This window comes from Oenanthe melanoleuca, chromosome 1 (assembly GCF_029582105.1).
Source record: "Oenanthe melanoleuca isolate GR-GAL-2019-014 chromosome 1, OMel1.0, whole genome shotgun sequence".
NCBI classification, from domain to species: domain Eukaryota; kingdom Metazoa; phylum Chordata; class Aves; order Passeriformes; family Muscicapidae; genus Oenanthe; species Oenanthe melanoleuca.
Genome location: NC_079333.1, coordinates 82,028,152 through 82,055,182, shown reverse-complemented (window position 1 = coordinate 82,055,182; position 27,031 = coordinate 82,028,152). Strand labels below are relative to the sequence as shown.

The 27,031-nt window shown below is 40.8% G+C and overlaps 1 protein-coding gene across 1 annotated transcript in view; it reads left to right on the top strand.

Annotated features, from left to right (window-relative positions):
• LOC130253335 (AF4/FMR2 family member 3-like) overlaps window positions 1–18,081 on the top strand; it is a 91,339-nt gene extending 73,258 nt beyond the window's left edge. The window contains exons 9-14 of the mRNA XM_056491848.1: window positions 698–834; window positions 2,949–3,020; window positions 5,432–5,525; window positions 9,421–9,470; window positions 9,601–9,815; window positions 11,109–18,081. Of these exons, the coding sequence (XP_056347823.1) occupies window positions 698–834; window positions 2,949–3,020; window positions 5,432–5,525; window positions 9,421–9,470; window positions 9,601–9,815; window positions 11,109–11,230 (690 nt within the window). The 3' untranslated portion in view covers window positions 11,231–18,081. The remainder of the gene's footprint in view (window positions 1–697; window positions 835–2,948; window positions 3,021–5,431; window positions 5,526–9,420; window positions 9,471–9,600; window positions 9,816–11,108) is intronic.
• Window positions 18,082–27,031: the final 8,950 nt, after the last annotated feature.

Here is a 27,031-nt window from a genome sequence, read left to right as displayed (position 1 = left end):
ATACATGTATATGCATGTAAGTGCACAAATACACACATGAAGTTGAAGTACCAAAAATAGGAGAAGAAATGGGGCAAGGAAGGAGAATGGTGAAGATTCTGAGGGAGCAGAGTAGGTACTGAAAAAGGAGGTGGATATAGAAAGCAAATTCCTGACAAGAGGAGAACAATGCTGAAAATGCTGAACATGGTGGGGATAAAGAAGACAGGAGAACAGAGATAAGCCTTTGTATAAGAGTTAGTAGTCAAAGTATTTAATTCTCTTCTCCTAGTTCACAATATCCATTACCATTCTTTGCTGAGTGATAAAAAACTACACTTGCAAAGATATGTGAAACCCTTTTTAATGAAAGATGAAAGCTGGAATAAAAGGCAGCATAAGTTTGTGGAATTTCCAGCACTGGAAGAGCTTTGACAAACACTGTTGGGAATGTCCTAGGCAGAACTGACCCTTCTTTGGGTACAAGAGTGTGGAACAAATAATATCTCAGAGCCTTTTCTAGCTCTATTTTCTGTATCTTATGGTTTTCACTGATGAACAGGGTTTGGCAGGTATTAGCTTTCTCACAGGAAAAATTGTGAACCTGAAGATATATTAACTTATGTCAAGCTTACAATATTTGTTGAGAAAATCCCATCAAATGTAACGACATCTTGATGATTACACTACATCTCTGTGTCCTTATTTTTCTCTCTAGGTGGAGAAGTTTGGAAAGGCACTGAATTATGCAGAAGCAGCACTATCATTTATTGAGTGTGGAAATGCAATGGAACAAGGCCCAATGGAATCTAAATCCCCTTATACCATGTATTCAGAAACAGTTGAACTCATCAGGTAGGAGAGGAAGGAGATCACCCCAGGGATTACTCTGTGCAAACATGCTCATCTGCATTATCACCTATTTTTGTACATGCAGTAAAAGGGTAGAAGTGAACTCTTTACAAGGGCCTCGTTAGTCATATGTAATGTGTATGTATTATCTGTGACTTCTTTGGAAATTAAGTCAAGAAACTGTGAAGAATGAAAAAAACTGAAAGAAACAAACAAAAACAGAAACAAAAAATCCCAAAGGTTTTCCTATTACTTGAGTTGCAAATTACTTCAAGAGTTTAATGATGTAAGTCCTGAGCTACTCAGTGGAGGAACCAGTAATCCATAAAAACAAAACATTCTCCTGGAGTGGTAACTTGAAAAATATTGCAACATGTTTAAGATTGCTGTTTAAAGATTACCTGAAAGAAGATGTGAACAGTGATAGAAAAATGGACAGTCAAAGTCCATTTGATGTGTGTGCTCCTAATGTAGCCAGTGGAGTCAGGAGCACAGCTCACCCCAGAGCTACCACTAACTTTAGTCACCTTCATGGCTCCCCAGTCAGGGCAGTCTAGAATTCAGTGCCATCCACAGTCCCTCTGCAGAAAGTACGTCTCTTAAGTCCTTTTCTCCATTATAGTTGGTAGCTAAAATTAACGTTATTGGCAGTGTCATTGGTAGAGAAAACAAAGGTCAGAATCATTGCAGCAGCTGAGGGACTCTGTAAGAGAGCGACCCCAGACACACTAGTGGAGAAATCTGCACTGACAGTGACCATGGTATCATTCCTCAGGACAATCAACCAGGCAGTATTTGTCAGGATTAAGCTCACAGGAAGTAACACATTTTCATTTTTAATCGTATTCATAATAAATCAGAGCTCCTAAAACAAAATCACTCTTTTGGATTTAGTGTTGATGTAGAATGAAGATTTTCTTGCATGTTAATAATTCCACTGGCATTTTATTCCACTTAGGGCTGTCTTCTCATGCATTTCAATGGATTGAGGCCAGCTTACTAACTGGGAAGTTATTGAATAAAATACTTTTTTTTTTCTCCTGTAAGAGAATAGTACATTCCATCTCTGCAATTTTTTCCTTCTGTTTTTTTTCTCCATCTCTGTAATTCCTCCCTTTTTTTTTGTTGGTTTTTTTTTTCTTTGTTTGGTTTGGTTTGGTTTTGATTTTTTTTTGTTGTTGTTCCCAAAGGCAAAAAGCTCTTTCTTTGTTTGCTCTGTCTTTTCTCATTGTAGTAAATATATGGTCCTAACTCTGGAAATGAATTTTGCTTGCAGATCCATAGCTTTCAATAGTGTGTATAGCTGTGGCCGTGTTGTAATGTGAATTGCTGTTGATCTCAGTGCAACTCAGAAAAATAAGTGGTTTGCTAGGTATGCCTGTAGAAACAAAATGTTCATTCTGAATCTTTGCACAGATATCAGAATCAGAGTTTGAAAGTAAAGGTAAGAAAAATTCTCTAGCAGCTAATTATGGGGAACAGGTATTTTTCTGGAAGTGAGCCCAGAAGTGCTGTGTGTTGTTGTAACCTTGTCTGTTGTTCAGGTATTCAGCTGGAAGCTGAGATTTCCAGAAACCAATTTGTGATTGCATAGCACATACAGTCTTGATACACCAGTGCTACCTCTGTGGATCTTTAATATTTATAGAGTTTGAATGTAATGTCATGTGAGCAAAAATAGCTCTGAGCCACATGTTCCCCCTCTGCCATGCTGTGCTCGGAGGCGCAAATCTGGGTAGACACACTCAGAGCTGGCAGGGTGAGGTCAGCACCAGCTTCCAGGCAGGCTTCAAACGCTCCAAACCCCTTCCTGCATGAACTCTGTAACTGGGTCTCTGCAGCAGCAGAGGTTATTTTGGTAGGACAGTGTCACCTCGCCAGCAAGGCTCCCCTCTGGACTGATGGATGATCAAGGGAGTTCACAACTGTTTAGAGAGTGCAGGAACGCTATTGGCAAAACATCTCTGAAACACAACCAGGAAAAATACATGTATGTCTGGTAACTTGAACAAATATGTATAAAGGGGCAGATCAAACGACATTGCTTAGCATAGCTCTCTGATCAATAATACAAAGCTATTTCAGTTAACTCATAGGCTTTTTTCTTCTTGCTTAAGGTATGCAGTGAGACTAAAAACCCACTCAGGCCCCAACGCCACGCCAGAAGACAAACAGCTGGCAGCATTATGGTTAGTAGATCAAGCTTTCCTCAAAAGGCTTATTTTCTGCAGTGAGACAGTTCTTGAAAATCAGATGTTGGATGCAGCCAAATAGAATTATGTTCTCTATTAAGAGAATACTTTCTTCTTTGGGAAGCCCTTGTATCACTGTACCGAGTCTGCATTCTGTCTCTGTAAATAAGCAATTCATACTTTTTTATTGACTGTGACAGGTTGGCTATGGTACGTCAGTGTAATTAATTTTTAAATGCCTGATGGTTTGTTGTTTTTATGAGTGATGTACTTTTGTGCCAACAGCTCAGTAAGTTCTTTTGTGGCTGACATTTTCGGCTCAATAATCATAAATTATATTTCTATTATATGAAGGGCAATATGGTGATGGGGATAATTAAGCCTCTTGGATTATCTATTAAATTGAGATTTCTGAATATATGTGTTAGCACCTTAGATTCTATAGGACAGTTTCTGATTGCTAGTAAAATACTAGAATGTTATTAAAATCAATTTTTAATTTAATATCTTTGTAGTTAATATATAAAATACCTATTACATGGTTACTGAGTCTCAGTAAGTGGACATTTACAATCAGCAAGTGTGTTCTTAACATCTATTAACCATCTGTTAAAAATCCAAATTAAATGCATCTTTAGCCTCCATAAAGAAGGAGTCCTAATTAATCATTTGTATAAAAAGGAACAAAATATTCAGAGATGCTTTTTTTTTTTTTTGTAAATGCCCTTTCTCTGTCACCGGTTTTCTGTGCCATCGGGAGGCCCACAGAATGCATTAGTGGCAATTGCTTTAAAAACGCTTAGGTGGGAAAATGATTAAAGAACGGTTAAAAAAGGACATATAAAGCCATGTCACAAAGGCTTGCTGAGAGCTGCCGGAGCGCTTCGGTGCGTGCGGAAGCACATCCAAATTCAGGGAGCCGCTGCATCTGTTCCAGCAGGAGAAAGGTCAGCGCGAGGGAAAGCAGACGGAGCCTTCTCCGGGCGATGAATGGCAATCTTAACTCACCGTCTGCCAGCCAGCAGATGAGCTGACACCATTTGCATATGCGCTGTACCTGTGAAGGTGACAGAGGGAGAGCAGAGCGATGGTGGCGGCTGCGCGGCCGCCGCATCCCGCGGCTGCTCCCGGCGCCCGGCGGGCGCGCTGCCAGCGCCCGCTCCCGGCCCGCTTCTCCTGGGGAGACACTGTCCTCCAGCGGCCACGGCCGGCATTTCACCGCCGCGCTCAGCCGGCAGCCGGCCTGCCTCGGCAGCCGCCCTGCCACGGGGCTTTGGCAGGCGCTGTTTGCTGACTCGGGCCGTTCGCGGAGGTGTGGGCAGCACCTGGGCGCGGGGAGGTGGAGAGCACTCTGCACTTCCAAACTCCAGGCACCTTCTGGTGCTCCGGATTGGCTCCAAATCTAAATATTGCTTTTACAAACTGCCGAAGGAAAAGCAAAACATACAGGGGATTTGCCTCGAAAGCTGCGTTCCTGTGGGGCACTTTCACACTTGCCCTAGTTTTCACACTTTTTCAATCCAAAAACCTTCCTGGGAAGAGGTGGTGGTGAGTCCCAGTTTGGAAAATAAACTGGTACACCTAAAGCCACTAGCAAAGGCAAGTGTGTATATCCTGAATACTGACTATTGTGGTACATAACTATAGTCAATAGTCATTACTCTAATTTAATTATATAGCTTTAAAGGTGTGTGGCACTCCGCAGACTGAGGAGGAGCACAGAGGCAGACAGTACCAGTAGAGTACATTGGGCTTTTCAGCCCACTTCTGGTTTGCTCTGGGGACCAAATCAGGCAAGTGGTCTGCAAATAGCCTCCAGGCTCCAACACAATCTCTGTTCTGGTTTCCTACAGAGAAGCTTGGTCACTGAAATCTGTGCCACATCCAAGGTTTCCCTTTATCCCAGCCATCTCCAGCTGCTGGAAGAGATCACTGGGTATATATAAAATATACCCACTATAACTCAAGTTCACTATATAGGCTCCAAGCTATTGCAATAAAGTCCCAAGATAAGATAACTCGAAAAGCTGTTTATGCATTTGTAAGAATAACTACAAAAAAATATGTGTAGATTGAGTTGACATTGAGGATGTCTCTTTTTAAGGGAGAGGCTTTTGGTCAAGTGTGCAGACTTCAAGCCAGAATGAAAGCCTTGGAGCCCAGACCCTTCTGAGTATATTGTTTTAGTACCTCACTGGTAGTATTTGTCAGCATGACCTGCCCTGGCTGTAGTATCTAGCTCTGCTCATGAATCCATGGCCAAGTGTGAAGTACTGCCAACAAATGATAAAAATTGTAAGCGAGGTGCTGTCAGCCTTCCACTCTGTATTAGTTTGAAGATTTAAGATATTCAGTGGAATTTCTGTTCAGGAGTAACTCTTTACTTTCTGCTCTTCCTTACATTCCAGTTACCGCTGCCTGGCCCTTCTGTACTGGAGGATGTTCCGACTCAAGAGAGATCATGCAGTCAAGTATTCAAAAGCACTTATTGAGTATTTCAAGGTGCATTATTTATGGCATGTCTTTAGATCAGTGTGTCTTTACAGGAGATACAGCATCTTTCTAGAGCAGTAGCTGTCCTGGGATTAGTTTTTCCCCTGTGAAGTCAGTGGTGTTTTACCATAGGCTCCCATGGCAACATCCGAGCTCTAGTTAGTTCACTTATCTTCACAAGGGTCCCTCTTTGAAAAGTACACACTGTGACCCTTCAATCATAAAGGGTATTATCAAAGGATAATAAATCCTTTGTAGTAACAATCAGGTATTTTCAGATTATTCTTGGTCAGTTGTCTAGTGCTATCCAGCTCTGTTGTGAATAGGTTTTGCAGATTTTGCTCTAAGAACCCCCTTTGGGACTACACTTCCCATGAGTTAAAGAGTGATCTAGATCAGTCCTCAGATGCAGGCCTACCACTCAGCAGCATCAGAAGGTAGGACAGTGCAGTGGGACATCTTACCCAGGGAACTGTCCAACAGCCCACACTGAGTTCAGCAGGAGTTGTACAGAAGCACTGAGGGCAGACAGACCACCTGCCACATACTTGACATGGCACTGTTGGCTTCTCCTTCCTGCTTTGCTTCACCTGCTACTGCTTCCGTTTTTCACTTCTGACAGATCCAAGCACTGTTTATTTTGAAAAAGACTGGAAGACTCTCTAAGTATTTTAATATATTCACGGGACCTGAACAGCCATTTGTCTTTGGATGCAGGGCTCATTTGTTGGGATTTTTTTTGTGGACAGAAGAACCTTGAAATGAAAAACATCCATCCTTTGACATTTTGTTAATAAAAAAATTCAAATACAAGCACGAATGCTTATGACCAAATTCTGAACACATGAAGACAGGGAAGGGAATTGACAGATCCGTTATTGTCAAATGGAAATTGAAGTCAATGTAATTGCTTCAAAAATTTAGCAATATATAATTCAACACGTTATGTTTCTCTAACAATTACTTGATTTCAGGGGAAATAAATATATGCCTATTGCAGTACTTTATTTTTCTTGACCAGTTCAGAGAATAGCTGTATTAAGAACAGCTCTCAGCCATGTAAAATGTCTCCTGCTAGCAGACAGAGACTGTTTCACAGCAAACACAAAATGGACTTACACTCTACTGTAGCCAAGAAGAGTTGGTTTTTTGCAGAGCTCCTGCTGACACAATGATAGCATAGCTTCACATTAGAAAGTATTCTCACCTTTAAAAGCAAAAATGGAAAGTACATCCATTTGCTATAATTTTCACTGGAAAACAAGCCAATTCTCCACTCCTTTTATATTTGGTATCTAAAAGCTTTCAAAATCAACTGACATAAAATGCTGACTGCATTAAGAACTTCCTCATATATTATCAATCAGAGAAAGATTTTGAATCTTGTCACACATTTGCAGGGAAAATTAGACACACTTTTCTTTTAGAAAAGAAAAAATACTACTTAAATCTCTTCTAGTTGTTTTATTTCCATTATTTTCAAAAAAATGCAGCAGAGAATTAAAAAGAAGGCACAGATATTCCAGGGCCAGGCACATATGAGAGCATAAAGAAACCAGAAGAATGGGTTGCAGTAGGGAAAGTAGGATAAGAGATGGTCCCTTACAACATTATATTCTTTAGAATCCTTATCCCCACCTTTTTGGTGCAGAACTGAGAGGAAGATGAAGCAATATCTCTAAAACACGAGAAAAAAAGGTGTGTGAGAAGTTATACAGTAAGGCAGAGGCTGGTTGCATTTACAGTGGAAGTGTCCTTGACTCCAATTTTCAAATTTTCCTGCTTACAGCTCTGTATGTAAACAACAGGTACTCAGTTTCCATTACACTAGAAAGATGAAAACGAGTATTTCTGAGAGAGATCAGACCAGAAAGCGGGGAAAAAAGCATCTATTCTGTAGCAGGGTCAAATGCTGAGGATTCCCGGGTTGGTTCTGTTTAAGATGGTAAATGAGAAATTTTCCTTTTTTATCTTTTCACACCTTAGCTTTCCCTGTCAAAAGAGAAAAAAAAAAAAAAAAAAAAAAAAAAAAAAGTAAGAAGAAAACAACCTCTTACAGAAGAACCCCTTGTGGGACACTCCAAAGCTTATTTTTAATCTCATGTACCTGGGACATAGAAGACCCAGTGTCAAAATGCAGAAAGAATGACAGGGTACACACAGCACTGGTATGATCACTGCTAAAATACAGCCAATGCTGGGGTGCACATAAAAGATGTGGAAACCCAAGAGGCAGTTCAGATGACATATTAAAACTGAGAAAACTTTTTCAAAGAGAGGCTTAGGAGATGTGCCCAGTTTAGTGCTGAATGAGTTAAGAGATCATTGTGTACATGGAAACAGAGCTGATAATTTGCATATTACTTCTGGTTTTGTTGTCTTTGGACCAACAAAATCTAAAAGCTAGCACTGAAGATAGGAAGATTCAATCTTGAAACTGTGAAACAGCATTTGTTTTTCTAATTGTGAGGCCTGCTAAACATAGAACAGAACACAGAAGAGCAAGGAGGATAAATGGTGTCTAAGCATTTCTATATGGCTACCTGTGCTTTTTAGAAGGAAAAAAATTAGATAAATTTTAAGAGTAATTTAGCTTCTTTTAGAAGTGCCATGATTGGTAGAAAACAGACATTGCAGATTGTGTGCACTGCAGGATTACTCCTGGCCTTGAAATCCATGAACATCTGAAGACCTTTGATTACCATTTTCCTTCCTAAGAGACCAAGAGGTTTTGTACTGCTGGTACTGCTTGTAACTCCTGCAGTTTACAACACCTGCATGCTTGCATTTAAAACAGTATCCATAAACAGATCTGAAGCTGCAGGACTGTGGTCTCACATGGATGTCAAGAAGAGAGAGCTGTTCTCCAGCACACAATTACCTGCAGGTTCAGCTTCAGGGGAGAGCACAAGGAGGTTACTTTCCTCTGAAGAATCAGACATTGCTGAATGTGAGACTGTGGATGGGATGGACTAGAAAAGCTTAGTTTCTTAGACTTCTTTCTCACAGGTCTAGGACTAAATCAGTCACTTGGGAGAGGGGTGGAGTCTTTCCACTAGTCAAATGGTCAGGAACCAGCGAATTAATTCCCTCCAGCTCTTGGAGTTTTAACTACTAAAATAATTTTAGCTATCCAGTCTCCATTACTGCTGACACCTGAATTTCTCCTGCTCTGTAAATACAGTGCTTGTACAAAGTAGTCTCTCCTCAAGCAATGAAATTCTTTAGCCTAAGCACAGTATACCAGAGAGAGACTTAATGACTCCAGGTATACAAGAGACCACACTAAATGATCAAATGGCCCCTTCTGGAGTTCTCTGGGGAATCCTTCAGCTGTGAAAACCACCAATCTACATGTGCAGTCTCTCTGACCTTGTGAATGCTGCCATGTTTGGACCAAGGGGAACAGCTCTACAAGGAGCAATCATGAGCAAGATTTTTGAGCCTAGTAGTTAAAATACCCATCTGAGCTGCAGATCCTCAAATTCACATCCCTGTGGATGCCAGGCTGAGCAGATTTGCACAGTCTTGCAGGTCCTAGGGGAATGACATTTGTCATTGGGGGCAGAAGAGTGGGAGGAAATCTTTCTCTTCATCACAAGAAATTCCAGCCTAAACTTCACAAAGAGCCCTGCAGAACTTTTTTTTTCTGAATTCCCAGGATTTCTGTGAAAAGTTTCCATTTCACCTAATGTTTTTCTAATCAGTCCCTATGCCAGGGTGTTTAAAAGACTATATTTCAAGTCTGTTCTGCAGCACTGCTTCATCATAACATCAAACTAGGCTGACTGGGTTTATTGCATCATGAGATGCAATTTCATCACTTTATTTACATTTCTTTAATGTTTTCATTCTGTAGCCTTATATAAATTATATGCATTGTGAATTACTTTTCCTTTTCCAGAATTCCTCAAAAGCTGCCCAAAACCCATCTCCTTGGGGTGCCAGTGGAAAGTAAGTTGCACAGAAACTTATATCAGATTGGCAGTTAGAAGTCATATATTTTTACCTGTGATATGTTCTGATACTCTTGTGTTTTTAATCCCAACACCTTTTAAATAACTGTATTAACACTGGTTTCTAGGAGCACAGGAACTCCATCACCTATGTCCCCTAGCCCTTCTCCAGTCAGTTCTGTAGGATCCCAGGGGAGCACAGGGGCTCCTTCCCCATCTCCCATCATCAGCATCCCGCAGCGCATTCATCAGATGGCTGCCAACCACGTCAGCATCACCAACAGCATCCTGCACAGCTATGACTACTGGGAGATGGCTGACAACCTGGCCAAGGAAAACAGAGGTGAGCCAGGCAAGGCAATGGGCTATTCTAGAAGACTGTCACATGATTTGGATCAGGAAAATAACTATTTTGATATGAAGCCTGTCTGCAGAGTAGGACTACAGAGATTATTTCTTTCTTCAGTCTACTCCTAGTCTGTTTCAAAACATCCCAAGAAGGCATTTTTGATAGCTGTCTTTCTCAGAAGAGTTAAGCCAGGACTTGTGACAGACAGGTCACAGACTTGGCTGAGAGTAGCACTTACTACCATCTGTGCATTCTAGAGAGGAAGGTTTGTGGGAAGGTTTGTGCCCCTAAAGTCATGGAGCTGCATGGGATGTGTTTAGCCAGACCATGTCAAAAAACAGGAGCACACCTCCTTTCTGCAGAAGGAATGAACAGCCCCTAGCCCTCCTCCTTCCATAGCAGACACAGATTGGAACAAGGTGCCTGCAGCAAACATCTCTCAGGCAAATTGGTTTCCATGAGCAAACGCCTCAGCATCTAACTTGATGGTGAAGTATTCCTTGGTTTCAGGCTAATTTGTGTATTTAAGGCAGGGACATGGGCAAGATCCCAGTCAAAACAAGATTACCTAAGTGAAGGTATGTAGATACGAGTTGGGGGGCTTATCTCCCATTGCAGTTGATGGAGTTTTGTTCAATACAAACAACTGTTTAGTCCACTCTGAGAGGGAGACAGGGATACAATCCACTGAGGTATCCTTACCTAAACTGTCGCTCTAGAATTCTCCTGCACATCCTATGTTAGATCTGCCAGTCCAGGCTGTAAGTATCTCTTGAGAGCATCTTAAATGGGCACTACATGCCTCTGGGTAGACAACTGAATTGTCCTTATCCATAGCACAGGGGCTGGTTTATCTTTAAGATCCCTTCCAACCCAAACTATTCTGTGATTCTAAGTCCTGACTGGCTAGTTAGCCAAATTATTCTTTAGGCTAGGTTGGCCATGTTGTACAGGTCTCTATTTCTCTATCATGGTAGCTTAAATATCTAGCATATCACAAATGTGTCATTGGACAAGTCTGTTTGCTTTATCAAGACTCAGTGGAAATTAATGAAAAGCAAAGCTGAAGAACTCACCGCTTTGTTCTTTAAAAAGAAAATTGTTGTGCATCAGCCTGTAACATCATGAACCACAGTGCTTTAAAATTAATCTCAGCAGCACTAAACTTTCATTCCCATGGAATGTTCAGCCTGACTCAATTTGCAAGAGAATAAAATCTGTTAAGGGATGACAAGTAGCAAATAAAGATTCACCCTTCTGATGCTGAATCTTTTTTTCCCCCTGCAGATTTTTTTAACGACTTGGACGCATTGATGGGACCTATCACCTTGCACAGCAGTATGGAGCATTTGGTTCAATACACTCAACAAGGACTTCACTGGGTGCGGAATAGCGCTCACTTGTCATAATGACTGTGTGCCATTCACATGGACAGTATCCCTTTCATGGATAATTCAGTTATTCTGGACACTGTGCTACAGAAATAGTCAGCTACAGCATTGATCCAAACAAAGGTGAATATTTCTTCAATATTGAGCAAAATTCTTCTGAGTGCAGACATGCATTTGTGCAGAGGTACAATATACAGTGATGTCTCTTCAGAATGAATTGTTCTGTATCACTCTCCAAACATTTTCGTACATTAGAAATACTATAAAGAACTGATCTTAATGCACAAACATACCCTTTCTATTCTTGTACTGAAAAACTCAGAAACCAAAATCTTATGGGTTGATTGAACCAAGTGCAATAAGCACAGATCCCTATTCAGGAAAGCTCTTAACTTTAAGCTTATACGGAAATCCTGATGACTTCAGCAGAGCTGAAGCACATACACAAGGGCTTTCCTGAACTGGAATGAATGAGAGCAAATCGTAGATGTGGAGAATTTTTACTGCAAGCGTGGACACGTCACAGAAGTTTCCATATTGATGTGCCATCTCCCTGTTTCTTCTCCACTGGAGCACAGAGAGGAGTTGTGTAGTCCACATTAAGCTGGAGAAAGACAGCATTCCTTCATGTGAAATAAGTTTCAACAAATTGCATGCATTTCTTTATCTCCTGTCTTTTTAAATAACTTTATGTCTCGTTCAGCTCCTCACCAACAGTGCAACCTACAGTATCAAGCAAAAGGAAGGCCAGAAAACAGATATGCTGATAGTAATAACTTAAAAGAGGTGGTGGAAAATTGCATTCTGTTACTAACAGTAAATAGATAGGGAAAAAATATGGCAAACAGTAATCCACTTAGGAAGGAAAATGTGTTCATTTTGGCTGCACACACAGAGAGGCAGATATTTATAACAGTTGTTGGCTTTGCATGGGAAGGCTTCATCCGCAGATTTTGACTTACATATCTTTTACATCTAGCAGAAGCTTGCAACATTTTCTTCCAGGCTGTATGGGAGCACTACATGCAATTTCCTTTATCTGGGAAGCTGAGTTTGCTGCTCATCAGGCTAAGAACTGTTTCCTATCATAATCCTCTCACTCTTCATGCATAATCCTCAACTCGGCTTTAATGCTTCTTGATTTATGGGATGTTTTCAGATCCTGTTGACAGGCTGTGTTTTTCATGCCAGAAGAATTAATCCCACAATAGTTGGAGTTTAATTCGGGTCAGATGAGGTCAAGGCCAGTTCATATCAACTTTGCTTGCACTCAGTGCATTTTTGTTCACTTTCAGTGGTTTTCATATATTTAGGGGTTTTTTTTTTCTATATTAGAAATATTTTTTTTGCAATCAGATTTGCTGCCTTTACTCAAATCAACAGCTCCAGTGACTTTCAATGGACTGTTCTTGTCCGAGTCATTAGTTGAACCCTTTTACTGTTATTTTCTAATCTAATTTGCTTACATATTAAGAAAATGTGAGTACAAAATACACTTTCAATAGAAGATACAAGTAGAAGTAGCCACTCATACAAATGGTTAATTAATTGGTCCTTGCTGCCTTTTTTTTTCCATGCCCCATTTTTGAAGAGCTGCATTTTGAAGAAAAGATAGCAAACAATACGGCACAATTTCTCAGTCAAATGTCTTTGGTAGCACAGACTCCATGTACCCTGTGGTAAGGAGTGGGCTTATGAGCACACTGAGCCCCACATAGCTGTGTTTTTCTGCTGAGGCTGCTCACCATTACTCCAGTTATTGCTCCAACTCAGAGCATTCACTGTGTTCTCTGAAGCAGCCACCAAGGAACTGCTCAGCCCCAGGCCATCCTGGGCCAATAGTTATGTGCCCATCGGTGCTCAGAGACTTTCCCCCAAGAGAATCCCTGTGGTCACCTCTTAGCATGGACTTGATTGTTACAATGTGGCTGGCTTTAGGAGAGAGCATGTACTTGCCTTTAAATGACAAAATAGGTGACCCCTGAGTCCTGCCGTCACCCTTAGCCCTGGCTGTCACCCACCCCAGAAGGAACACAATTTGTTTCGTCACAAGTATCATGAAGAACTTGATTGGTGCCTTTCTGTTGATCACTTGCCTGATCTCCAGCTGTGGAAGCCTGTCAGGATTTGCTAGACTAGTAGCAATGGATTCTGTCAGCTGCTCCAATGCCATCTGCAGGTACTGCGGGATTTCTCCTCAGATCAGGAAAGTGAAACTCCAGCTAGATTAGCTTCTGTTTTCTTTGACGGTGCCTATGATATTTATCTTCAGATAAGTTTGGGGGTTTGGGAGCCCTTTCTGATACTTAATGTTGAGAAATTTTAGAAGTAACATATATTTCTTGCCTTAAATGGAGCTTAGTTTTATTGCACATGTGGCATTTGAGTTTCAAATATGGAACTTTGAAGCATGTTTATTTTACTAAGATCGGGATATTTTTCTTAATCATGATGAACTCTTTGTATGGATATAATATGTCAAGAAACTTCAAAGAAATGCAAGAATTAATTCTGTTGTAATATTTCCAAATACTAAGCAACTCTGTAGATGATTGTCCTTTCCTGTACATTGCTCTTATATTGAGTTATTTCAGCTAAAATACCTATAGCTTCCATGTAAATCTTACTGGTTTTTAGTTTTTGTGCTGGTATCATCTGTGTTGTCTGATGAGCACACTGAGCCTTAATTTCTGGTGGTGCAACAGGATGAGTGGATTAGAAGGTTTGGCCTTCTCTCCATAGGGTTTCTTCCAGCTATACTATTTTAATGAGGTTATTTAGAATACTCTTGTGTGAAGGCTTTTTGCTGTATAGGGTTGCTGCTGATTGGATGAATGTGGAATGGTGACAACAAATGCTTAATTTCATCTTCTTAGGACCTGTTCTACAAAAGTGCATGTGACTTAGGTCTGGTGCAGTTAAGTTTATGCACCACTTTAACAACCTGAATAGTCTTAGGCATATCACACTGTGAGTCAAAGATACTCTGTGTGTTTTGGATGGGACCAAAGGAGACTGTCCCTCTTTATAGTTCCATGAAAGACACTGACTTATTTTACTCTGCTGTGAAAGTCCAGGAATATGCAGGCTTCTTTAGCTATAGCAATATTCAGGTTCAAGTTTGAAAAAGTAAGAAGTCATTCTGTACAAATCCAGAAGGATTATGCCTGGAGGAAGAGGTTTGCTTAGAAACAGAGGCTTCTGAATCAGTGAGAGTTGACACAGCAATGGGAATGGATTCAAAGGAGCTGTGTATTGGAGGTGGACTTGACAAACCAGAACGGCCTATAGGATCCTCACAAACAGCAAGATCATATAGAGCCCTTGGCCTTAATCCTTTATAGTATGGCATGGTGGCATGAGTGTCAGGTAAGAACAAAGCATATGCAGAGGTTCAAGTGTGGTCAGAAGCCAGGCATAGTCCTTCCTGGCACGTGGCAGGATACCCAAACCCCTTGTTTGCCTGTTCCTTTTGTCCAAATAAGAGAGCTCCATGGAGCTCCAAAGGAAGAGATCACTGAAGACTTTAGGTAAAGAGGTTAATAGGATCAAGCCCAAGTGTAGATACAAACACATATGTATATACTGTAAATCTAAATAATAATAAAAGTCACTCAGCATGAAGGATATTACTAGTGCCTACCATTGATCATCAAGTACTCATCACTGAGCAGCCATATCACCTCAGAAGTGCAGTAGCTGTTGTCAAAATAATTTCTGTAGTTAATTAATTTATATGAAATGCACCTTTGGGACTGTGCCATAGTATCTCTTTTGTAATACAAACGTTCAACCATTTTTTATGGCTACTGATTCAAATCTGAAATGTCAGGATATCTTTTCTTCCCCAGATGAAGACATACACTTAGATCTGGCTAATCTGTACTTAGTTTATCTACCCTAGAGAGTTTAGTAGTCACCAGCCTTAACACATGTACAGTATGTGCTATTCACTGACTTAAGTTGTAGGTTTTAATCCAAATGAAATTGGAATTTGCAAAATTACTTGGATTAATGGCATCTGCCTAGATATCCCACAGATGTGACATTAAATGATTCATGATTTTAAGTGGAAGGTTTGAATTTTATGTAAATAACAAGGATGAATTCCTTGATCTTTTTACAAGATGATTTTTTTTAAATGAAAAGATTGTCAAAGCAATAGGTTTTTTATCTCTCCTAAATTTTTGGCAGGTCGTGGGTTCATGGTAAAAGCTATATTAAGAACATCTCCTGCAATATGCCTTGTCTTTACATAATCCTCTTAATGCTTAATATGTCAGAAAGAAATATTTCTTGTTCACAGCGATGGAAACATTTCCCTCCCCCATTCAAACTAAAGAATAAAATCTCCTGGCACAATAAAAATAGACAATGCCTGAACTATACAGACTTCTTAAGGTAACAGCAGAAGTCTGTCTGGCAAAGAACTAACATGCCTCTCATTCTGTTATCATTTAGTTATCATTTACAATCACATATTTGACCTCACTGTGTTTGAAACTAAAGAATTTGTCTAGTTTTCATGTCTTAAAAATGCCTGGTTGGTCTGATCAGTGTCATAATTATAACTGTTACATTAGGTTATGTGCTGTGTGCCAAGGGCTGGGAAGGCATGTAACCATAGATAAATTTATCAGAATGCATTCAGAAAAGCACTTGGATGATCTTATGTCTAGTATGTCTCAAAAAATGTGGAACTATGTCTCTCAGCCAATATTGTTAGCATGAAAATTTAGCTACTTTAGTCTCTCAGAAAGCTGCTGTTTGCCTTCAAAAAGGCCAAGCCTCAATTTCTAGCATCACTGACCTCCATGCTGTAAATTGCTCTTAAGGTTAATTAACAAGTTGGGAAAGTCACTTTAGGTCCTGTTTGTGCTAACCTGACTAAAGCTATAGAGAGGAAAAGTACTGAGATTTAGAGCATCCACTGGTCTTTCAAAACACTATGGTTTTCCTCAGTGAGATGGGTGAGATTCAGCTGGGGCTATTTCTTCAAGTAATTTCTCTGTCTCCACTTGCTGTCTAGCCCTGTTGCTCTTGGTAGCCCACAAGTATGCCTGAGTTCCAGGGGTGTTTGCTACATTGGCAGCCCAAGCTGCCTTTCCAGAGGGGTGCTGGAACACAGAGCAAGTAACTCACAGGTTGCATAAAGTGCCTGGCTTTTGCCCCCAAAACCAGCAACACTTCACTCCTTCACTTTTGCAATTTGTGTAGCTTGAGTTTCACACACTGCAGCTTGAAGTCCAGCCTTATCCCTACTGCCCTCAAAGAATTCCAGAAAGTCCAAGGAAAACAACAGAATTAGGGGAGGGAAGGGAGTTTCCTCTGTCCCATGGCACTGAGTCGTTTTTGGGAGCAAATACAGTGAACAGCATGAATTATAAGGCACTGAGGTCTCATGTTTCTCATATGTACTAACACAGGGATACTTAACATTTATCTGCCTCATAGGGCTTTATGAGAATTAATTAATGTTTGCAAATCACTTTGTATCCTCAGAAGGAAAGTGCTGTTGAAGAGCTATAGAAAAAACTGCTAAGTACACTGGATGAATTTCACCCCTGAGTCCAGAGCTACAAGACCCACAAAATCCTTAAATGCTATGTAAGCGCTCGGTGTAAGCACCAGAGTGTATAAAACTTGTGCTTAGCACTGAGGGGTGTCACAGCCTAGGTGAAATTGCCATTCCCTGAGTATCTATGACTTTGATCCTGGCAGAGAGTAAGCATCACAACAGTACATAATGGGACAAACAGCATAGATTAACAAAGTGCTGCGTGGATCCTAAGAGTTTCAAATGTTTTCATGCCTTTTGGTCACTGTATTTCTGCAAAAGAAAATTGTACAAAGTATGTTCCTCTAAACAGCCTTAGAAGTGTTCAAGTAGTTTATTAATCCAAATCCAGCTTCACATCAAATCAATGGAAATTTTCTTTTAGAATGGTGCATTGCAGAGAACTAGTTGCTTAACAAAACATTTTTTTAAAAAGTCTTGTGACAAAATATGTGTGTGATTTTGATGCACATTACCAGTAAACAAAGTGGGAAGTCAGAGATAAATTGGCAACACAGTGTTCAGGGAGTGACCTTCCCAAATCACACCATTGTTAGCCATTATCCCCAGGGCAAACTTCCAGCTCTGTTCTGGAAGAACATTGCCCCTAGAATTTATCAATAAAGCACTTCACCAAGGACTGAACACCTGTCAAACCAGCAGAATGTTTCTGATGTGGTTCATGTTATTCAGTCAATACTAACCAATCCTTTCTTAGAAGCAGTTATCCTTTTCTCTTCCACTTGGCATTCTTACACATGGAATTCTCACCCTGTCAACAGACATGAAAGAAAACATTTCCTGCAAAAACAAGCTAGACATAGATAATATTTACCAAAGGACAGACCCTTATTCTTTTTCTCACTTCCATTTTGGAACACACCTCTGTTTAAAAAAGCATATTTTCCTTTGCAGTTTAGTTTTATCATAGAAGGGTTTGGGTTCAAAGGGACCTTGAAGATCATCTAGTTCCAACCCCAGTGTAGTGGGCAGGGGCACCTTTCACTAGACCAGGTTGTTCAAAGTCTCATCCAGTCTGCCCTTAAACACTTCCAGGGATGGGGCATCCACAGCTTCTCAGGGCAACTTGTTCCTGTCTCACCACACTCACAGTAAAGAATTTCTTCCTTAGATCCAATCTAAATTTACCCTCTTTGAGTTGAAAACTGTTTCCCCTTGTCCTGTCACTACAGGCCCTAGTAGAGTCTTTCTCCATCTTACTTATAAATCCCCTTTTTGTACAGAAAGATTACAGTAAGATCTCCCCAGCACCTGCTCTTCTCCAGGGTGACCCCCAGCTCTCACAGTGTGTCTTCATCCCTCTGCCCATCTTCATGGCCTCCTCTGGACTTGCTCCAACAGGTCCATGTATTTCCTGTGCTGGAAACCCCAAAGCTGGACACCACACTCCAGCTGGGGCCTCACAACAGCAGAGTAGCGGGGAGAATCACATCCCTTGACCAGCTAGTCATGCTTTTTTAGCTTTCTGGGTTGCAAGGCACATTGCTGTCTCATGTCTAGCTACTCATCCACCAGCTCCCCTAGGTCCTTCTCAGCAGGACTGCTCTTAATCAATACATCCTTCATCTATATTGATACTGAGGCTTGGACAAACACAAGGACAGGACCATGTAATTCACCTTCTGGGCCTCATGAGGTTCATATGATGGTCCTCTCTCTCTCAAGGGCCCTCTGGATGTTGAGGTCCCTTCCTGCAGTTCTAGACATTTTCTTCCTCAATTCCATCTCTCAGCTTGCGACATGCAGGACAAGGTAGAGTTGAAACTGGTCACAGGAAAAAGGTGAAAGGCTGTGCAGAGCTGCTCCAAGAGTTCAGGACCTTCCTGCTTTCTTCTCATTCCCACCCCATCTATGGACTGGCATTCACCTTCTCCCATTATTTCTAGCAAGAGAATTCGGTTCCCTCTTAAGGAAGGACAGTGAGTCCATGCACAGTTTTTGACAGCTCTTCTCCTCTGCAGGGAAAGGCAAATGGGAGGGACCTGTAACCTGGGAACCAAAAGCCCTCAGTGCTAGTGACTCAAATACCTTGTGTGAAACAGCAGTGCAGCTGGAGGAGTGCCAGCAGCATCTCCTGGCCCAGTGCCTTGGCCTGAATGTGCTACCAACACATTTGAGTGAGCTTCATGCCACTTCATGTCCCTGCAGTAGAACCAGCAGGAACTGGTGGTTTCACTTGTACAATGATCTTCTTTAGGCCATGGAGGATATAGTCAGCCTTGTAACAATTCAGTGGGGTTAAACAGGAAAAGAAGGTGGAATGAGGGAGAAAAAAATTCTGATTTAAACACAGAAGATGGAAATCACCTCATCTTGTACTGAAATAAGTAAACACTGAAATAGTCTAAAATAAGTGCAACGAATGTCACGCTAGAAATGCTTGTCTTCACTGGCCAAAAAGGGGGTTTAGGTAAAAAGATACAGAGGTGCTATAAATTCCACCCCAGGTTTACAGTCATACCTGCTGCTGGCAGGAATGCTTGATGAAATTGGTAAACATCTCAGGATGCACTGAGGCAGGATGGGGCTGAGACCATGTTGGGAGGGAGCACATATGCAGGACAATAGGTATGTGGTAAATACATTTCTCAGATGTTTCAAGCATATGTTTCAAACTTGGACTGCCTCTTGACCACTCTATAATTTGCTAGGCCTAAATCCAAAGTAGATCCTTGAGAACTTGCACCTTTTTCTATTAAGATTACTGAAATATCAAGGAAATACATTTTACAGTTTACTAAACGTTTGCAGACACTTTTTCCTTATGTTGCCTGGAAGTAGAGCTGGCCTCCTTTAAACAAGGAGAACACTTTTTTGTAGATGACAAAAGAGATGAGATTGGCTGTGAGCCTAAGTGAGGCCAATATTACTCTTTTTATGGAAATTCAACAGCATTTTTCAATTCATTATGTGAAAATGGGAATTTTATCCATGATGAACAGCCTGTAGGCCACACAGGGACACCTAAAGCTTGTGGTCTGCCAGCAGACCAGTAGTCCCACAGCAGCTCCTAGGGCTGGCTTCCCTTGCTGTTGGTGGAGGCAGAAAGAGCAGTGCTGTGCTGGGAGCTCTAGAGCAGCCAGGTCAAGGTGGGCTTGCAGTGCCATTGTCTCTTTCCATGGATAGCAACAGGAGGGGCAGGAGGCAAAGCAGAGGAGCCAGGCAGTGAGAGAATTGCTCTCTGGGCAGTAATCCCTGGTCCTCCTGTGCAGGGGCATTGTTCCGTGCTGACTGCGGTAGATGGAGACGAAAGCCAGACTAACAAATCATGGCTGCATACACATACTGTTTTTGGCAACTCCCTGCCTTCCTGGGCATTATTTATGGAAACTGGACTGTAGTGGTGTCTGCTGGCCAGTGCCATGTTGCAGTAGGCATCCTACAGAGACTCTGTGTAGAGCTGCCACCATGCAGAAGTCAAAACCAAACCACGCTGGGGATGGGTGAGAGGAACAACTGTGTGAGGAAGACAGTACAGGATGTCAAAATAAGAGGAGGCTTACATTTATCATTACTTCTCCTGCCAGTGGCAACAGTCACAGGGTTCCTTCCCCATTTCCCTGCTGCATGTAGCACCAGTGGCTGAAAAGGCAGCGTGGCAATCCCAGAGTGGGATCAGCTGTTGACTGGCAGTGCAGACAGCACACGACAAGGTACTGGCATTGCATTGTGACTCTTTCCCCATCTCCCTTTTCACACAGCGAACTCCTGAGCAAGGCTCCCTGGCCAGGTGAGGTATGCAGAGACCAGTTTATGACTAGAATTATTTTTGTAACAAACCACAGAGGTTCATTTCCTTTTTTCATTTATAGCAACAAAGGTCAGCAGATTTTTTGCAAAATTATTCAAGTTGAGATGGCTTTGTTTGCAGCTCGTAAAATAACGCTCATGTTGCTCTCTGAGGATGTGCTACCCAAGGCCTCCCCCACCCTGCTACAGCAGTTTATCTTTCTGCTGACCATAATCCCACAATGTGTCCCCATACAGCAGGCAATATTGTTTACACAGGTTAATAAACAGAGTATTCTGTACAGTAATTTATGCTGTAAACTATGTACATATATCACAGTAGCAGTCACAAATGCTTTAAACTGCCTTATTTATTAGATTGGTTAGCATTTCCCCCCTTGCACCAGAATACTTTAAATTATTTTTATCTTTTGCGTTAGGTATTTTTTTAGTTGCTGCATTTTGACCCAATTATTGAAAAAAACATTTTTTACAATAAATAAATATCTAAAATTTAAGTAGAAATAGAAAATTCACTGCCCATCCAACTAATATAGCTCTGATTATAATTACAAATAAATATGGTATACTCTTATCTGTGTATCATAGTATATGCCAGAAATCATATATTCCACTTGTGATCAGTACAAACAAGAGCTTTAGTAACTTTCACCTATTTCATTCTTCCACTGTGAGACAAAAATTTAATAAACTACTTAATGTAAAATGTCCCCTGCGAGAGCCCTGGTCTTATTCCTCCCTCAGGCAAAACTCACATTGGCTTCAGTGGGAGATTTACTAAGTACAACATAGGGACATTACAAAAATAAATATATGGCATTTAAACAGTACTTGTGCTTGTAGTCAGTCCTTGCCTCTTTAGTGAGAAACATAGGGTAAATGCTACATCTGTAATTTTCCTCTGTCTCACTCCTTCCCTTCTGCTGTCCTAGTAAAAATTTGGGATTTAAAACCAATTGTATTTGTTCCATTCACTTAAGAAAAATAGAAATATTTTGGGGATCAGTTCCAAGCCAAACTAGAAAACAAAAGAAAATGTTGCTTTTGTTTATTTTCATGTTAAATTATGTTACACAATTAAACAGGATAATGCATACAAAGGCAATGAAATTACTAATTGCTTGTTTTACTGTTTGGAGATTTTGCTATGTCCACGGTTCATGTAAAACTCATGTAGCACAGTTTCTGGGATGGTGAAAAATCCTACTGTAATGTAACAGAATGAGCCTTAAGGATTTGTAAGAATAAGCACTTTTATATTAAAAAGCAAATATTAATTCATCAGTAATATTACTTTTTTAATGTGACAATAAACCATGAAATCAACATCCTTCTGTCTCAATTACGCCTCATCTGTCTCTTTCTTAAACCTTTTTCCAAGGGAAGCAGTTGCCTGGTTTTGTGTCACAGCTTTTGAATCCCATCACAGTCACCTGTGTTCCTGCCTAAGCCACCTACCCTCATCCACACATCCTTCATGGGTGAGCTCATGAAAGGTTTGTCCAAGGAAGGAGGAAAGGCTCTTTCATTACAGCAGATCTCAGTAGCAGGACATCAGTTTTAACTGGGGTGTCTGGCAGAAAAAAAGATGTGAAAAGAGGCAGCTCTCTGGGAAAAGCAGAGAAGTCACTGCTACATTTTAGTGAGCATATCACCAATCTGTACTTTTGTTTATGCAGATGTAGGAAACAAGCCTCTGTACTTAAGACCATTAATGCCTGTAAGTAGTATTTCAGGAAGTGAATATGACTCATGATTGGCTGACACATGGGATTGCTGCTCCTGATCACTGCTGGGAGACTGCTGTTGGGACTGGAAAACAGGCAAAGGATGGTCTCCCCAGGCACTGCCTGCAGCATGAAGGATGGGAGATCAGCTCCCCAGGCACTGACTGCAGCAGCTGAGGATCTGATGAGCCACACACAGAGGGCTAGCTCCACTTACGTTTTTTTCCATGCCCACCAAGGCTCAGAGTGAGCCCATTGCTATTTCCCACACCAGTCCTACACATCAGACACACGTTCATTAACTTCTGCCAGTTAATGGAGCCCCTTGTCTTAGCATTGCTTCTTCCTCTGAACACCTCAGCACTTGGCTGGTAATCCTGTAAAATATTCAGAATATGCAGAATTTTACTTCCTGACTTGTTTCTCTTAAACTTCTTCTTCTCAGTGTAATTCAAGGTCAGGAAAGAAATTAGACACTGCTGAGCTAAAGACCAGGAGGGCCCATTACAATGATCTAGTCTTACTTCCCAGGAAAACACAGGCCATAACATTTCATCAAGGGATTTCTTTATGAAAGGCTAATAACTTGATTAAGAGAAGCCTAACCTTTTATTAAGGCACCCAATCTTGATTTAAAGACAAGAGCAATGAAGAATTTACCACAGCTCTTCAACTATTTTTTGCTAAAAATTCTGCCTTGGTGCTTCGCTTTGAATGGTATCAACGCCAAGTGCAAAGCCATGCAGAAAAAAAAAAAAAAAAAAAAAAAAGTTTCTGATCCTAATTTGAGAAATGTATGCATAGGCAGTAGTATTTGCTATTCTGAAATAAATTTGTCTGTGATCTTGTTCACTGAACATGCAATCCACAAGAAAAAACACAAAAGGAAACATTGCAACAAGTCCTGCTGAAATGCAGGTCCTGTCATCATATTTCCACACTTGCATCAAGCTCACATTCATAATAACACAATTCTTACATTTTCTTTAATTTAAAAATAAGAACCAGCAGCACATCTCAGTGTTCCTTAAAATGAAAGCCAGGCCACTCAACTGCCTGGATAGAGATTATTAGCTTGAAATCTCCTGTCCTATGAGGAATTAGAAATCAGTAGAAATCTACTGTTATAGTGTCTCCTAGGACCGTTTATGCAACTCCTGACAAGTGTGAATTCAAACTGATTTGTTATTCTGTAGTAATTTTTCAAACAACAGTGTTACAAATCATCTGTAAGAAGCTAAGGTTAATATGTCAAGAACTGTGACTTGAGAGCACATATGCCCATATGCAGTTTAAAATATTGACACAGTCCTATGGATTCAGATCTTTTTATTTTCTTTTGTTCCTGCTCCCTAGAAAAAAAAATGTATTAGTTACACAGTACTATGAACTGCTTATGATTTACAAATCCTTGCAGGTAAGCAGGAGAATGAACACTAATCACAAGGAGTATATCCATTTTGGAAAGCCACTAGGAAAAGGATACCCATCTTTAAAAGATTTCCCTGAGAGATATTCCCCAGCCCTTTCACTGCCGTTGTGCTTCTCCAAAAATACTTAATGCAAGCTTTTGCAACCAGGTCTACTTAATGGTTTAGGCATTGTTAGAAGACACATAATTTCAGGTTCCTGGGATCTGGATGACTTGGATGAACCTTCAGTTGAGGGAAGAGGTCCTGGATCCAGCAGTAGACAGCAGTGCCTAAGCAGGGCAATAATCTCCATCCCTTCTAGACCCTCAGCCTGTGATGCAGGGCCCCAAACAAGACCTTCCATCCAGCTGGATTAAGAAAAGTACATTCCTACAGGTGTTCTTCAGGGTACCAAGCAAACCTCTTAGGAAATGAGTGTGCCAGACAATAGTTCCAGGTTGGGGGCTTTTGTTTGTTCTGGGGTTTTCTTTGCAGGCCAATACAGCAAGTTTTTTGTTACAACCTGAAAGCAAGTCTTAACATAAACAAGCCCTCTGTCATGAAGAGATCCTACTCTGAGCTGCCCTTTAGGATCAAGTACTTATTTGTAATACTGGTGTTTGAAAAATGAGCACAGAAAATCAAATCAGTAGAAACTCACACTCCCAAGACAGGCTCTGCAGTCCCAACCACAGCCAACTACACCCTCTGCCAAAGGACTGGGACCTGTTCCACCACAGCATGTGTGATTCATCTTTATGTCATTCTTGCATGTCAAATACTAGGAGCAGCAGAAAGAAATTAACTAGGCTTAATGGTCCTTTAATGTGATTAACAGAGTAGTACTTAGTGGTAGCCTAAACTCACTGATGAACAAGAAAAAAAAGAAAAAGGAAGCTAAGAGTGATAAAAGTTCTTGAAATTTCAAGGATACAAAATATAAACGAGGTGTCATCTGCTTCTGCAGTGAAGACAACCTGGTTAATCTGCATTCAGTGAATTGTTTTTATAGCCCTCTTCATGATGCAGAATGGACTAAAAGCTTAAAAGTAGGTTTAGATGAGGCAGACATAACTTGTTCTTGTTTCATCAGAACATAAACTTTGATCAGAGAGTGATTGAACTATCTAGGCTTAGGTCCTCTAACTAGCTTGAGCTAATAGCTTCTAATCAAAACAAGGTATTCTTTGCTGTGTATGAAGTTATTTGAACTAAAACACAGCAAGAGTGGAGGATTTAAGCTTAAACACTGTAAATGAGATATACATGAAATTTTATTTTGTATTAGTTGCTTTATATCAGGTTCACAAAAATCATCATCATCATCATCCAGACAAAGCCACAAGAAGATGATAAAGCTGTCCTATCTGTTTCCAAGTATAAGACAGGGTAAATTGCTATCCACTTCATATGCTTTCATAAAGACCCTGTAAAGCATGAATAGGTGCTTTGAGATGATGGAAGGCAGTTGGAACCCTGAAAGCAATTCAAAATTCTCTTTTGATTATACGTTTATCCTGCATGCTTTCTGAAAATTTTACACTAAAGAAACAGAAGTGACCCAACTGGGTTTGCTTCTTCAGTTCAGATGTTCCATTCACCTTTCCATTTACCACTGCCAATTTAAAACATGTGGGTCAGGCACAACTGGCTCATAATGAAGAGATGACATTTGGACTACATTGCATTTATTTAAGTATTATTGAAGTAAGAAAAGGATTGCACTAACAGGTGGCTTCCTAATTTTAAGCAGTGTTGCAAATTGTCCACCATCCTAGTTGCCCTCTCTAAAATAACCTGGACAGATCCTAATTCTGCTACAGCTCCTTTTTGAACAAGATCACAGAAAAAAAAAGCTTTGTGGATTTCAGCACAAAGTATGCCAACCTCAGCAGTGAATCACCTCAGCAGCATTTTCTCAGATAATTTTCTTCAGATTTCTCCTGAACATCATTCAGTCAACTTCCAATTCACTCACAACTTCCTACCTGTGAGAACTTATTCATTTTCAAATGTATGTATTAATATGAAAGACACCTTGGTTTATCAAGCCAATACAGCAAAACAGCACCGTAGTATGAAGTAGGCTCAAAAAATAAAAAACACTTGAAAGTCCATTCCTTTTTCTGCTTCCAGAATGTTTGGAGTTTTAGTTGTAGAAGGCAGAACTATGCAGACAGGGCCCCCAGATAAAAACCATGGCCCACAAGAGCTGCACGGGAGAGGCACCTTCAACTCCAGAACTCTAAGAAAGCTTCATGCACTGTCATAACAGGACAGGAAAATAATCTATTTAACTGAGATGCATTTTAGTGCCTGGCTCCCCTGACAGCCCTGGAGGTCACTGTCTAATGCATGAATCATCTTTGACTTTCCAAGGAGCAACTCCCACAAGCAAAGAAAGAACAGCCAGAAAATGAGTGCCTCAATACCAGAGCATTTAGCACATATAATCATATCTAAGGTGAAGTAGTTGTGGTTCTTTTGACATGGAAGACACAAATTTGCTTTGACTGAGCTACAATTTCGTGTAGCAACACCACAACACCAACCTGGGCTGAGTGGGTTGGAAGGGATACACCTCCTGCTAAATATCAAGGGGAGGTCCACCTTCATTGTGCTGCTTGTGATCTCAGATCTAGGTAAATCTTACAGGCATAGCATGGAATTCCAGATGACCCTGCCTTACTACCCTTCACTGCATCTTCTTGGATGTATTACCAGAAAACAAGACTTCTAGGATGTTCTGAATGACTATAAAGAGGCAATAATAGGAAATATTGTAGATTGGCATGGAAAAGCTCTTACTGTGGAGGCAGCATGGACAGTGTGGGCAATGCATGTCAAATCTACTAATACATGAAAAGGAAGTCACAAATAGCTTAAGGATGACATAAAACTAGAGACAGAAAAAGAAAGTATTGAAAAGGCTTTTTCAATTAAGGGTTAGACCTTTCTTCTTGAAATGGTAGAAAAAAAAAGGGTTTAGGAAGGGGAGATAAGGTCAGGTTACTGGATAATGCAGTCCTCCTGGGTGGCAAGGTATCTGCCAAATGAAATGAAATGAGACAGCATGAATGTTAGAGATGCCAGAGGGGAGCTGGTTACAGTAATTAAGGTCTGAGGTGCTGAGCTCAGCACCAACTGCCTAAAAACAGTACAGACAGCTCAACCAAGACATCTGACCAGGGTACAGCTGCAACCCACATAGCTAACAAGATATTCAGCTACTCAGCCAGCACTGAATTCTCCTCTGTCCATGCCCCTCCCCAAGCCCTAGAAGATCCTGCAGAGAAAATGGAGGTCAGAGAGTGAGAATGAGAATGAATGAGTTGGGGGTCAGAGGGTGTAA